General features: G+C 45.0%; 5 protein-coding genes across 5 annotated transcripts; 1 reads left to right on the forward strand and 4 right to left on the reverse strand.

Annotated features, from left to right (window-relative positions):
* Nucleotides 1-253: 253 nt before the first annotated feature.
* On the reverse strand, nt 254-1,684 carry V1516DRAFT_661578 (L-ornithine N(5)-monooxygenase; the record flags this gene model as incomplete). Its single annotated transcript, XM_066920372.1, has 1 exon — nt 254-1,684. The coding sequence occupies one exon, from the start codon at nt 1,682-1,684 to the stop codon at nt 254-256; it is 1,431 nt and encodes a 476-aa protein (XP_066779681.1).
* Nucleotides 1,685-2,639: 955 nt separating this feature from the next.
* On the reverse strand, nt 2,640-4,512 carry V1516DRAFT_693981 (multicopper oxidase-domain-containing protein; the record flags this gene model as incomplete). Its single annotated transcript, XM_066923916.1, has 2 exons — nt 2,640-2,752; nt 2,817-4,512. 2 exons carry the CDS (start codon nt 4,510-4,512, stop codon nt 2,640-2,642), a joined length of 1,809 nt encoding a protein of 602 aa, XP_066779682.1.
* Nucleotides 4,513-6,358: 1,846 nt separating this feature from the next.
* On the forward strand, nt 6,359-8,531 carry V1516DRAFT_26184 (phosphoesterase family-domain-containing protein). Its single transcript, XM_066918817.1, has 3 exons — nt 6,359-6,968; nt 7,029-7,130; nt 7,192-8,531. The coding sequence occupies exons 1-3, from the start codon at nt 6,750-6,752 to the stop codon at nt 8,335-8,337; spliced, it is 1,467 nt and encodes a 488-aa protein (XP_066779683.1). The 5' UTR covers nt 6,359-6,749; the 3' UTR covers nt 8,338-8,531.
* On the reverse strand, nt 8,532-9,889 carry V1516DRAFT_26155 (glutathione S-transferase). The gene has a single exon (XM_066918816.1). The coding sequence runs from the start codon at nt 9,494-9,496 to the stop codon at nt 8,726-8,728; it is 771 nt and encodes a 256-aa protein (XP_066779684.1). The 5' UTR covers nt 9,497-9,889; the 3' UTR covers nt 8,532-8,725.
* V1516DRAFT_26057 (major facilitator superfamily domain-containing protein) lies at nt 9,663-12,071 on the reverse strand. Its single transcript, XM_066918815.1, has one exon. The coding sequence runs from the start codon at nt 11,830-11,832 to the stop codon at nt 10,117-10,119; it is 1,716 nt and encodes a 571-aa protein (XP_066779685.1). The 5' UTR covers nt 11,833-12,071; the 3' UTR covers nt 9,663-10,116.
* Between the last annotated feature and the right edge of the window lie 237 nt (nt 12,072-12,308).

Here is a 12,308-nt window from a genome sequence, read left to right on the forward strand (position 1 = left end):
AGCTTAACTACTCTCTTTTTACTAACTTTTGCTCGTCCTTATTAGCTAAATATATCCGTTATTATTTTTTAATCAAAGCAGATTTCAAATTATTTAGTAATATGAGCTGAATGTAAAATTCATGTTCCTGGATCAAGTGCTGCGGCTTCCTGTGCTGGGAGATCTGATAACTTAAGGTTTAATGATATTTAGCTGGATATACAAAGAAACTCAAGCAAGGCTGTGAATGATTATCAAACAGTTAGTCTGATAATCAGCATGATGTTTGAAACACCTGATCAACAATCAGCTTCCCTCTGACTGCCATGACTGATAGAAGAGAGTCGCTTAGACCGTGCGAGTTCTCACACGACCCCTGGAGCCAAACTCCAGCCGTGATCTGATCTCGATTCAATTGTAGGCGGTAGTTGCGATCAACTGGCAAGTGATCTCCATTGGAACTTTTTATAAGTGGATGCAGGCTCGACAATATGGCCTCAGTTCGAGCCTGCTTGTGATATCCAGTGGCGGCAATCACAAAATCGTACTCTTCGTATTGCTCATGAAGAGAATCACCGTCATATTCAGCATCACATAATTGCAGCTCCAAAAGTTTGTGATCGGTCACCTTTCTCACCATTTTGTGGTTCAAAATCCGCAGCCGTCTTGTGCCTCGTAACTTTTGTGCGTACATAAATTCGTATAATTTTTCAATAAGCTCAACCCGCACCACGCTGTAGTTTGTGGCCCTATCCTCTTCTATCCGACGCTTCTTCTGTGAGGAGGACAAATCATAAAACTCATCCACTTCCGACGGATTAAAAATTTCATTAACGAATGCTGTGTCATCAGAAGGGCGCAACGCCCGAGACCGAAAGATTATATCAACGTGAGCTGATTTCAACTCATTCAGTAAATAGTAGGTGATTTCAGCTGCAGATTGCCCAGCGCCCAGTACAGCAATACGAATAGGTTTCAGACTTGTTTTTTCAGCATCTTTGATTCGAGGAAAAAAGTATACAAAGTCTGAAGAATGTGCTAAGCGCTCGTGAGGGGAAATTTGGGCCGCGTGTATGCTATACTGTAATCTGACAGCTTCTGGGAAGCAGTTAGGAATGTGAGGACTACTACCCGTACAGACCACAACATTTTTAGCGTAGCGCAAAATTTTTTTCCCATCTGAAACTGATTGACTAATAACACGAAGAATATCGAGAGGTCGGCATGCCCGCGATGTCCCTGAGGTAACTTGTCCAACCTGTAAAGCCATCTCACTATAGCGAACTTGGTCTTGGAACGAGCACGCACACCATCGCATATAATCCTGATATTCTTCTCGGAGTGGATAAAAAGTTCCTAGATTGATGAAATCTATGAGTCTATTCTGAGATTGTAAGTAATTGAGAAAAGTGAAGCGCGACTTGGGATCGCGCAGGGTTGCAAAATCTTTCAAGAAACTAATTTGCATGTACGATCCAGGTACCAGCATGCCACCATGCCAAGTAAACTGAGCCTGCTTCTCGATAAAAATAGTTTTGGAAAGACGATCTGGAGCAGTTTCAGAAATAGAAATAGCAATAGCAAGGGCTGCAGGGCCGAATCCTAAGCAGATCAAATCATATGGATGATTCAGCGATCCCAGATTACTTGATTGCTCGGAAGAGAGATCCTGTCCTACAAAATCAGCCTCTTCGGTTAGCTGCATGATATCCAGCTAACTATTAAAAAATAACAACAATATGAGTATAAGAAGCGTGTAAATTGATCGATCACAGAAAGTTATAGACGACAGATCAGATGTGAAGGACCAACTGGACTAGAATGAGCGCGTCGAAATGTAATTTATGCTCGTTAAAGCTACGCGCGCCGCAATTGGGACAGGCAACCCAGTGGACTGCTATTAGCAGAGCATGCTGCATAGCACAAGCCTGCGCATTCGGTACATTATTGTATTTTTATAGCCAGAACTAGCAGCTTTTCACAAGTACGAATAATCAAAGCCTATTTAGAATCTGCGCTCATGGACAGATGGTGCCATGCGTGTCTAGGAGTCGAATCGAGCCATTCAGTCCATAGTTAGGGCAACAATCATAAACCGGCAAGTACGTAATAGTGCTGCGATAGCTACTACAATCTCGATTTCACGCAAAGTACATTTACTTAAACCTTTTATCAATTACAAAATCAATTACAATCCTAATCCAACAATCCTGAAAGACGTAATGCCTGCAAGTGCTGTGCTTGCTCTCTTCCGTGCGGAGCTGACTGCTCTAATTATCAGATCAAGTTCTCCCAAGCAGGACTGTGGCAGAACTTTAATGGTCTGACAGACTCGGTCGAAAAGTGATCTAGATCTGATTATTCCCTCAACGGAAGAGCAATATAAGTTCCCACTAAAAGTAGAGGGTGATTGTCCTGAAAGAACACGCACACCGGCCAACAAGCCTGGCTCAGTCCATTAAACATGTCCATTCATTAAAACTCAAAATATAAAACTAAGTACAAAGCCCAAGAGAGCGTGGCAACATCTAGACCTAGCGATCGCGCAAATAAATTCAGCGCGACATCCACTTTCCCGATAATATGCCACGCAATAAAGCACTCAAATACAAATCTCTGTTTTCACGAAACGTCTATAAAGATGGTAAGGTGAAGCTCTATCAGGCAGAGCAAAGCTCTCGCCACTCATCCGGAGGCTGGAACTCGCCAATCTTAGACGACATTGTCTGGAACTGCATCATAAGGCCGGCCTCTACGTGCCATGTAATGTGACCTAAGAAAACATCAGTCCACCGGTCACAGTCTAACGATAGCAAAGCCAAAATAACAATACTTACAGTGGAACGCCCAGATACCTGGATTATCAGCAATAAATCGGACAAGGACCCAGCCGTATCCTTGAACACCAACCGTGTCGCGCATAATTGGATTCTGTGTGTTGAGAATGATTTTTTTATTGCTTGAGTGGTAGTTACCGGAACCTGCACCTAGAACCCAGAACTTATATCCGTGAAGATGAAATGGATGTGATCCATCATCAAGGTTGTTCAGAAGTACGTCGACAACTGCGTAATCCGGCAGATTGGCAACGTATTGGTACTGATCGCTATTATAAATACCCAGAGGAAGTGCTCCAAATGTGTTTAAAAGATCGGAGCTGTTACTGTTCGTTAGCGACTCGTTCAAAGTCGGATTGAGCTGATCATAGGCTGATAGAAGAGTCGGATAATCAGCGGGGTACCAAGACGTGCCGTTGATATATCCACGGTCGAGCTGATTCCCTTTAATCTGGAATGATGAATCGAACCGATATGCGTGTGTGTGCGCCGGTGGCTCATATGCGATAAACGGTTCAATCTCAGTATTGTTGAAATCAAGACATTTCACATTTGCAGCTACATCATCCCAAGAATCAGTCGTTGCGATGCTATTTGTATATCCAACGGATTCTTTATGCGCAATAGTTGTGTTGGTATACTTAACCAGAGCCTTTACACCCGTATCAAGAACGGGATTGGTAGTTGCGAAGCAATATTGATTAATTTCGGCTCTCATCCAAAATTTTAAGTCTGCGTCGTTTGTCTGGTTTGCGTTCACGATAACTGAATAACGTTGTGCTACTGACATCTTGATTTTATGGTACGTAATAGGCTTCACAGTCGATCCATCAGCCTCGACAAGTGAAAGAGGATGAGAATCTATCGAGAACTCGATTTCCGCAAAGGACCCAACGTTGATGATACGAAGTCGATGCTTCTTGTTTTCTTGCAGTTCAATGTAAGCGCGCGATGAGATATTTTGGTAGCAAGTGTTATCTGGAGTTTTCGAGCAGTTGAAAAAGTTTCCGCCATTAATCAGACCATTGTCCGGAACAGGTTCAGTATTTTCATTGTCAGGTGCAAGATATGCCTCAAGATACGCAAATGAAATGTCATGGTAGTAATCTTGGATCAGTACAATTTGATCGGTATCATACAAATCACCAATATATTCATCCTCTATGGGTGAGTGAATAACCATTGGTCCTAGAACGCCATCAGAATATTGAGGACCATAGTGAGAATGATACCAATAAGTGCCGTATTGGTCGTCAGTGATTGTGAAGTTGTACGTGAAAGACCCTCCTGACGGAATCGAACACTGAGTAATACCCTGCACTCCATCCATATAGTTAGTGCCATTCTGGTAAATTCCATGAAAGTGAATTGTGGTCTCATTAACAGAGTTGTTGATTACGTTGACGATCAATCTGTCCCCGGAGTTGCATTCAATTAAAGGACCAGGATATTGGCCGTTAATCACAGTCATAATGCGCTGGAATCCATCTGGCCAAGCAACAATTTCGGAAATGGTAAGATTATACACGCGAGTCGTTGGCTCTGCGGATGAATCCCAAGACGTATCCAAAACATACTCTGAAGGATCAAGGCGCCAGTCTGTATTGACGGTGTAATTCAAGGTCGAGGTGGTTGATGTTCCTGAATCGGAGGCTGCCGAAGGAGCATTCTGATAGTTCCGAAGACCAATTCCCATACCTAAAGCAACGCCGGCGATAACGAGCAAGCCGATGCCCATCCATACCCACTGGTTGCACCAACGGTGTCTCTTGCCGCCAGAAGTGTTAAGGCATCCAGCCGGTAATTTCTCGTATCTAGTCGCAGAGTCTGCCATACTGAATAACAGAAATGAAAGGTGATGAGAGACAGAAAGCAGGAAAAAAATATGAGGGGAAGGAGAAATGGGAGGAAATTTGATCAAGATAAGAGACCGCAGTCACAAATTTTTTGTGGTCTAGATGTCGCAATGAGATAACTAGAGATGGATAATGACGGCGAAAAAGAAACAAGACAGATCTAGGCGGATGAAGTCCTCGCCTGTTTACTGGGTGAGTGACTTAATGAGACCACGAGTTCTGAGAGTTTGCGAGGAGGCAGCGCTCGAATGAGGTGGCATTAGAGGAGAGAAAATTCGAGTGGGCTAAGGTTTCCGGAATTAGTTGAATCCACTAGCAGAATCGGGTCTGATCAGATTTTGTGCGCTAAGGGCACTTCGAGACGCGATACTCTGTAATTGCGGTGTGCATATTCGGACCGCCTTGAGTTGAATCTCTCAAGAAGGCTTTCTGTTGGAACGGTAAGAAAGCCATGATCATTTCCTCGTTTTCCGGAACATGCACCGGTTTCTGGGCTGATGGAGGCTTGTATTTCTCACGACTGCAACAGATGGCTCGGCAGGAGAAACTTCACCTTTGTCGAGGTTGAGACGGTCGCTTGTCTTCGCTCGGCGCCGAGAGTGTGCTCACGGCATGGGTCCAAAATGAGAAAGTTAGGGTCACCGACAAGCTCCCTAATCGGTTTCGTCCGCTATGAGATGATTTTGCCCTACTGTTGTTGTCAAAGTGGCGCGAAAATATTGCAACTCTTTCCTTACTATGGAGAGCTTTGTTGGTCCTGATTCGTTTCCTGTCATCCTCGGTTCAATTGTTGTTGGATGGCTCTGGTGCAGTATAACCGAATACCTCCAGTGCGTGAGAAGCTAACTAATTTGAAGTTTTCTGCGTCAGGATGTTGATTGCGGCGCACGTGGGTTTGCCGCTGTCCGAGCGGCTATGCTACAAAAGCCTCGCTAGATGTGGCAGGGGTGCACATGTCACTGGAGAAGTGAGATCATTGGTCTTCTCACCTGCGGAGCCTCCGAGAAAGGAGGTTCTTGGAAATTGAACTACAAGCATCCGGAAGTGGCCTGAACCAATTTTCAGCAGCCGTGGCAGGGGGATTCCAAGCATGCGGCAAGGTATTCCGTACTTCGTATCGAAATTCAACAATTATGTGCTCTCTCGTTGGTCGCCGCTTTAAGCGCGGCAGCTCGTGGGCTCGCCCTTTTGATGCCATTGGGCGCGTGAGAGGAGAGCTGAGAAGGCACATGTGCATTGAAAAGCAAGTTTGAAATTGATGAAATTAATATTTCGATAGGTTTTATTAGTTTGCGCGGGAGGTAACCAAATATGTCAAAGTTTCCCTAGTTTACGGTCTCAGGGAGTGTGCTAGAAGAAGTTTGCATGCAGTTTATGTCCGGGTGCTGTGCTGATCGGCTTGTCTGTCAATCGGTTTGTGATTTGAAATGTCAGCTGGAAATTGAATGAAACATCTCAGGATTTTTGAGCGAACTCACGATTTTATCTGCAGCTTGACTGATTTTTTGATTGATGATAGAGTAAGTAGTTGCGTACGGCTATCTAGATATTTGTCCCTGATGATGAATACGGTCAAGTGCTGGGCTTTGACTCAAGATAGCCGGGCCGTATGTCTCTTACTAGGTCGGAAATTCAGTGGGAACTTGTGAGGAGATTGCCTGACGAACAAGTCCATTGAACCCACGTGTGCATGATTGGACCTATCCGCTTCTGTTCTTGAAAGATTACATATTGCCTCTCGGGTTGCTAATTGGTCTGATACCCCACTAGCTGCTGGCACGATTGGTTCTTGCTCATTTGGTTTTCAAGAAATTGCATGGTTTTACCAAGCCTATGAGATTTACGTAGGGTGTCTATGCTCTTAACTGGTTTCTGTTGGCAAACTGTTCTTCTGAGAAAAAGATCCCCGTATTTTCCGCCACTGCGGATATCCCTTGTCTCGTTAAATTATTTATATCGCTGACTGCCCTTGTTCTCCTGCTATTTTTTTTTATTCCCCTTCGTTGCTATCGCCCTACGAGAGTTGTATTCTATAATTTTTCTTTCAATAAACGTACCTCTTAGCTTTCCACTGACAATGTACACTCTTTCCAAGGTTGGCCTTGCTTTGGCCGCACTTGCGCCCGCAGTTCTTGCACAGTCTTCGTCTGCTGATTTGACGCCTGTATATTCGACCCTTTATCCTTCGGCTTCTGAGATCGCTGCTGCTGCTGCTACTGCTGCTGTTGGTGAGGAGACTTCCAGCGTTACTGGATCTGCTTTCAACCGTTTCGTTGTCATCTGGCTTGAGAACACTGTAAGTGCCTTGACGATTCTGTCTTAATAATATGAATACTAATGCGAGAACGCAAATCAGGATTTCGATGCTGCGAATGACCAATCTGATCTCCAGTGGCTCGCCAAGTCTGGTATTACTCTTACCAACTACTTCTCGGTTACTCATCCTTCCGAGCCTAACGTAAGTTGAAACGAAATGCGAGAGGATATAAAAGTTCGTATGCTAAGAAATGATGTGATAGTACGTTGCGGCTGTCGGTGGAGACTACTTCGGTATGAACTCTGATAACTTCTTCAGAATTCCTTCCAATGTTTCCAACGTTGTTGATCTTCTTGATTACAAGAATATCTCCTGGGCCGAATATCAGGAGCACCAGCCTTATGCTGGTTTCCAGGGATTTAACTACTCTAACCAGGAGTCCTGGGCTAATGACTATGTTCGCAAGCACAACCCTCTTGTGATCTACGACAACGTTGCGACGAATGCTACCCGTCTTGACAACATCAAGAACTTCACCTCGTTCTACGATGATCTTGACAACAAGCAGCTCCCTCAGTGGTCGTTCATCACACCCAACATGACCAACGATGGTCATGACTCTACTATCGATGTTTCTGGTGCCTGGTCCCGCTCGTTCCTCACCCCTCTTCTTAACAACACTTACTTCATGAAGGATACGCTTGTCTTGTTGACCTTCGACGAGAACGAGACCTACGGAGACCAGAACCGTATCTGGGCTCTCCTTCTTGGAGGAATCATTCCTGATGATCTTAAGGGAACTACTGATTCTAACTTTTACAACCATTACTCGGAGATTGCTACCATCGAGGCTAACTGGGATCTTCCTCATCTTGGCCGAGGTGATATTGATGCTAATGTTTTCTCTATTGTTGCTAACAGCAGTGACGTTGCCATTGAGTCAATTGACTACTCCAACATTTACAACAACTTCTCTGCTCCTGGTTACTACAATGATGATACCATTGCTATTCCTCCTCCTAATGTCGATGCCGTCAACCGCAATGGTCAGAGCATCCTTCCAGCTATTAAGTCGGTCTGGTCGTCTGCTTACTCGGTTTACTCCGCGTCTACTGCTTCCTCGTCTTTGACTTACTCTGCAGAGACCGACAATTTTGCCTCTTCCGGCACTCCTCCTAGCTCTACGGCTACTGGTAGCAGCGGTTCTTCTGCTGCCACCACTGCTGATTCGACTTTGTCCACCGAGGTTACTGGCTCTGCTACTGCTACTGATTCTTCTGCTTCAGCTTCCGAGACCGCGTCCGGATCTTCCTCCGCTTCGTCGTCCTCCTCATCTGGTGCTGCTGGCCATTTGGCTCCTGCTACCGGACTTCTTGGTCTGGTCCTCGCTGCGCTTGCTATGTTCTAAGCAATCGCTAGTTGGATCTAGTTTTATATTACTATAAAATTAATTTTCTCTTTAATTTTTCTCCTATTCTGTGTTTTTAAAGATAAAATATGTTGTTTTCTTTGCTTTCTTTTTAATATTAGTTCTATATAGACGTCATGCAGAGTATTATGACTAAAGAATTTCACCAGATAACTGTTCTCGCCGAAGGAATCTGATCTGTCAGTGGTAGGTATGTTGTTTACATGTGCTTTGTAGCTCCGCACCTGATCACATGATGAACGTTGTCAGGACGACAGAATAGTATGAAATTTCTAGAATGAACAGGAATAGACTCACTGACTTAACTCTAAATACATGAACAAATGTGGTGTAAACAGAACTATCAAAATTATCTCTATCTGTACAATTATTTCTTCTGAGCTTCGAGCTGATCTTTAATCCAGCCTTTGTTAGTTTCAGCAAGAGCTTTGACAGCGGCAGCGTCCTTTGCGAGCTCCTTGATGGTCAAGGGCGAAGGAGTGTCGAGACCCTTCTTAACAGATGGAATGGAAGAAATTCTGTCTTGCCACTCGAGGACTGCCGGGAATTCATTAGAGTCAATATCGGTATAAGTATCGAACAAAACCCAGCTGAGAATGATGATGTCTGCGATGGAGATATGGTCTCCGACGACATACTGGGAGTTAAGCTCAGTCTTCTGCTTGATCAAGCGGGATTCGAGAACAGAGTACAAACGGCGGACCTCGTTTTTGTAGCGATCAAACCCGTAGGCGATAACGTCTTTGTTATCAGTCGCGCAGTAACGCAAGAAGTGGAGAGCCTGGCCTTGCATGGGGCCGATTCCACCAACCTGCCAGAAAGTCCACTCGAGAACTTCGTAGTACTCCTTAGTGCCGGCAGGGTAGCTAAGCTTGTACTCTGGGTCATACTTGTCAGTCAGATAGAGCAAGATGGCGCCAGATTCCATAAGATGCACATTTTTTCCATCTGTGTTATCAACAAGAGCAGGGATGCGACCATTGGGATTTATCTCAAGATACCAAGGTTCCTTCTGCTCCATCTTGCTCAATGCGAGCGTCCGGACGTTGTAAGGCAGGCCCAGATATTCGAGCGCAGCCGTGATTTTGATGCCATTAGGCGCTGGAGCAGTGTAGACAGTAAGATCGGGAGCAGACATAGTCGGATAGAGCAATTGAGTTGACAAAACTAAATTTGGGGTGAAGGAAAGAGGTGCTGTCCAGGACTATTTATATTGCATGTTTGGTAATCCAAATACCCCACCAACAGAAGATCCAATGATTGAGTTCAAGAGTCCCCTCCGAGGTTCGCATCCCACATTACGAGCTCGAGTCCCACCTTCCGAACCTTAACCATCCGTCCTCGCAAATAACGACTAAATGCCGCCAGCATGTCCAATCGTCTCGGGTTCTGTACACTGGTTTTATCGTTCTCAATTATGATTTCTAATCCCAACTGTGCATGCCGTTATTCGAGTGGATTCTTATTATTCCGGTTTCTACGGGCTTCGGAAATTCTTTGATTCTGACTCACATGAGATCCGCACGGATGGATCCCTTTCTTGGGGTAAATAGCTGCCGAGGGACCGCGCTTAGTCAGTATCGATAAGCAGTAGGGCCCAATCGGTTCACCTAGTCTAGCTCACTCCCAGCTGTTCTGCTCCATTTCAATCATCCGATTATCAGCATCAATTCAACCAAATACTATCCAAAAAAAAATAATATAAAAAATGTAAAAATCCCTATAAATTTATAACTTAGCATATCAATAAATGATAATCTATCGTCTATTAATTGTCGTATGTAGCGTGTGTTCTTTCATAACTGCGCAAGAAACGATGTTCAAAAATCCGAGTACGACGGCAAAATAAAAAACGCCTTTACAAGCATCGTAATACGAGCTAATTACAAGCGGTTTATATTCCTCGGGAAGATTTTCGATTTCTTCAACGGAATCCATGACACGTTCTATGATCTCGGCGGCCCCAGGACCAGTTACTCGAGCATAGAGTCTTGATCCGAGGACGTTCTGGAAAATGGCGGAGGCCATGGACACGCCCATAGTCGAGCCGAGCGCGCGGAAGCCGTAGTTGATGGATGTGGTAACGGCCTGGAATTCGTGTGGAACTGACGCAATTAGAGCGATCAAAGTCGACGTAATGAGGGAGCCAAACCCGATTCCGGGAATAAGCAGAAAGAGCACCTGAAGAAACGTGGGCGTTGCCGGACTGTAGGTTGAGACGAGAATGCAACCAAGGAAAAGTAAAGTTGCGTTGGACACCATCCACCAATAGTATTTGCCTGTACCTCGCATGTAAGAACCGGTCGATATGGCGCCGATTCCAGTGCCGATGAAATTTGAAATGATGTTTGTGCCCGCCGTGGTCGCTGAAACGCCGCGGACAGCGATCAGGTAGATTGGAACGTAAAACAGATGTGAGTACGAAATCATAAAGATAAGCGAGTTTGACAAGGCCGACCCCAAAATCGTTCGGTCTTTCAGTAATTGGACTGGCAGAATGGGCTCCGTGGCTACTTTCTTTTCAATATGCACGAAAGCAGCGACAAACATAAACGACACGGTGCCGAGAATAAGAACCCAAGGACTCGACCACTCTACGTAATTCCCGCCGATCGACAGAGTGAGCATGAAGGTCGTTAGTGCTGTGACAAGCGTGAATGAGCCGAGAAAATCAATTCGTTTCAGCCGATCTGTCTCGACGACGATTTCCTGGGACGGTTTGCCTTTGAGATTGAGCTGAATCGCGACTGCAGAAATCAATACGAAGGGTACTTGGATGAAAAACGCCCATCGCCAGCCAACTGCATCAGTAATGAGTCCACCAAACACGCCGCCGGCAGCGGCACCCGAATTGTAGCAAACGGAACCAATTCCATGAAGCAGGCTTCGCTGGCGGAGTGGAACAAGATCCGACAGTGTGATAACCGACAACGAATTAAGTCCGCCGCCGCCCATACCTGCGATTACGCGAGCAAATACAAGAAACCAGATTGAAGGAGCCAATCCGCAAAGAATACATCCAATTGCAAATGCAGAATTACTGAACAGAAGCAGTGCTTTGCGTCCGTATATATCAGATAATTTCCCATACAATGGCTGGAAGGCCGCCAGTGCAATCAGATAGGAAGTCGCAATCCACGACACCGCGCGCAATTCGTGAAACTCGGATGCTATATGTGATATCAACGTCACAATTACTGTACCATCAAGCGCACATAAAAAGACTCCGATATACAATGAGCAAAACAAAGTGACTAGCCCTCTCGTTGATAACTCGTTGACTTCCTGCTCGGCCACTTGGTCTGCACGCGCTGCCGCTGCTGCACCCGCTTCCACGTCGTCTGGATTTCCTCCAGTCGTCGACTCACCATCTGAATCTGCAATCACTGACTCGTCACGCTCGTCAAATTCACCCAATAGCCGTGCGCTCTCTTGGTCGATCAACGAATTCCGTCGTTCTCTTAGTGTCGACATCCTGTCAGGCCCCTATTTGTCCAAAGAATTCAAATCCAACAGGAAATATAGATAAATACAGAGCAAAGTTAACTCAAAAATCTATACACCGGAATATGTCACAGTTCACCAGATGACGCCAGCCAAATCTGTTGACTGTTTCTCTCTTTGTTACTCGCCAGGGGCGAAAAACGAGAACGACTCAAAATTCGTAGAAACCCGAGCATACCTCTGTTTTTCACCGCCGCAGCCATCGCTCGGTCTTATCCCTCGCTTAGATAATAATCTAATCAGCTTCATTTCTGTCATTTGTCTCGCTCTTTCTTTCCGTATTCACCTTTCCCTAGCTCAAGTTCTTTATCCATTTTAATAAAAATTAGCCTCTCTGGTTTTTATTTTTTTGTATTTACTTATCCAGCTCTTTCAAGAACTGCCTTTTGCAAACTTTCCTACACTTCAAGCTCCATTTCGTTCAATCTTTTCCTTCCTATTCATGA

This window comes from Lipomyces oligophaga (genome assembly GCF_038497815.1).
Source record: "Lipomyces oligophaga strain CBS 7107 unplaced genomic scaffold V1516scaffold_1, whole genome shotgun sequence".
Classification (NCBI taxonomy): Eukaryota; Fungi; Ascomycota; class Lipomycetes; order Lipomycetales; family Lipomycetaceae; genus Lipomyces; species [Lipomyces] oligophaga.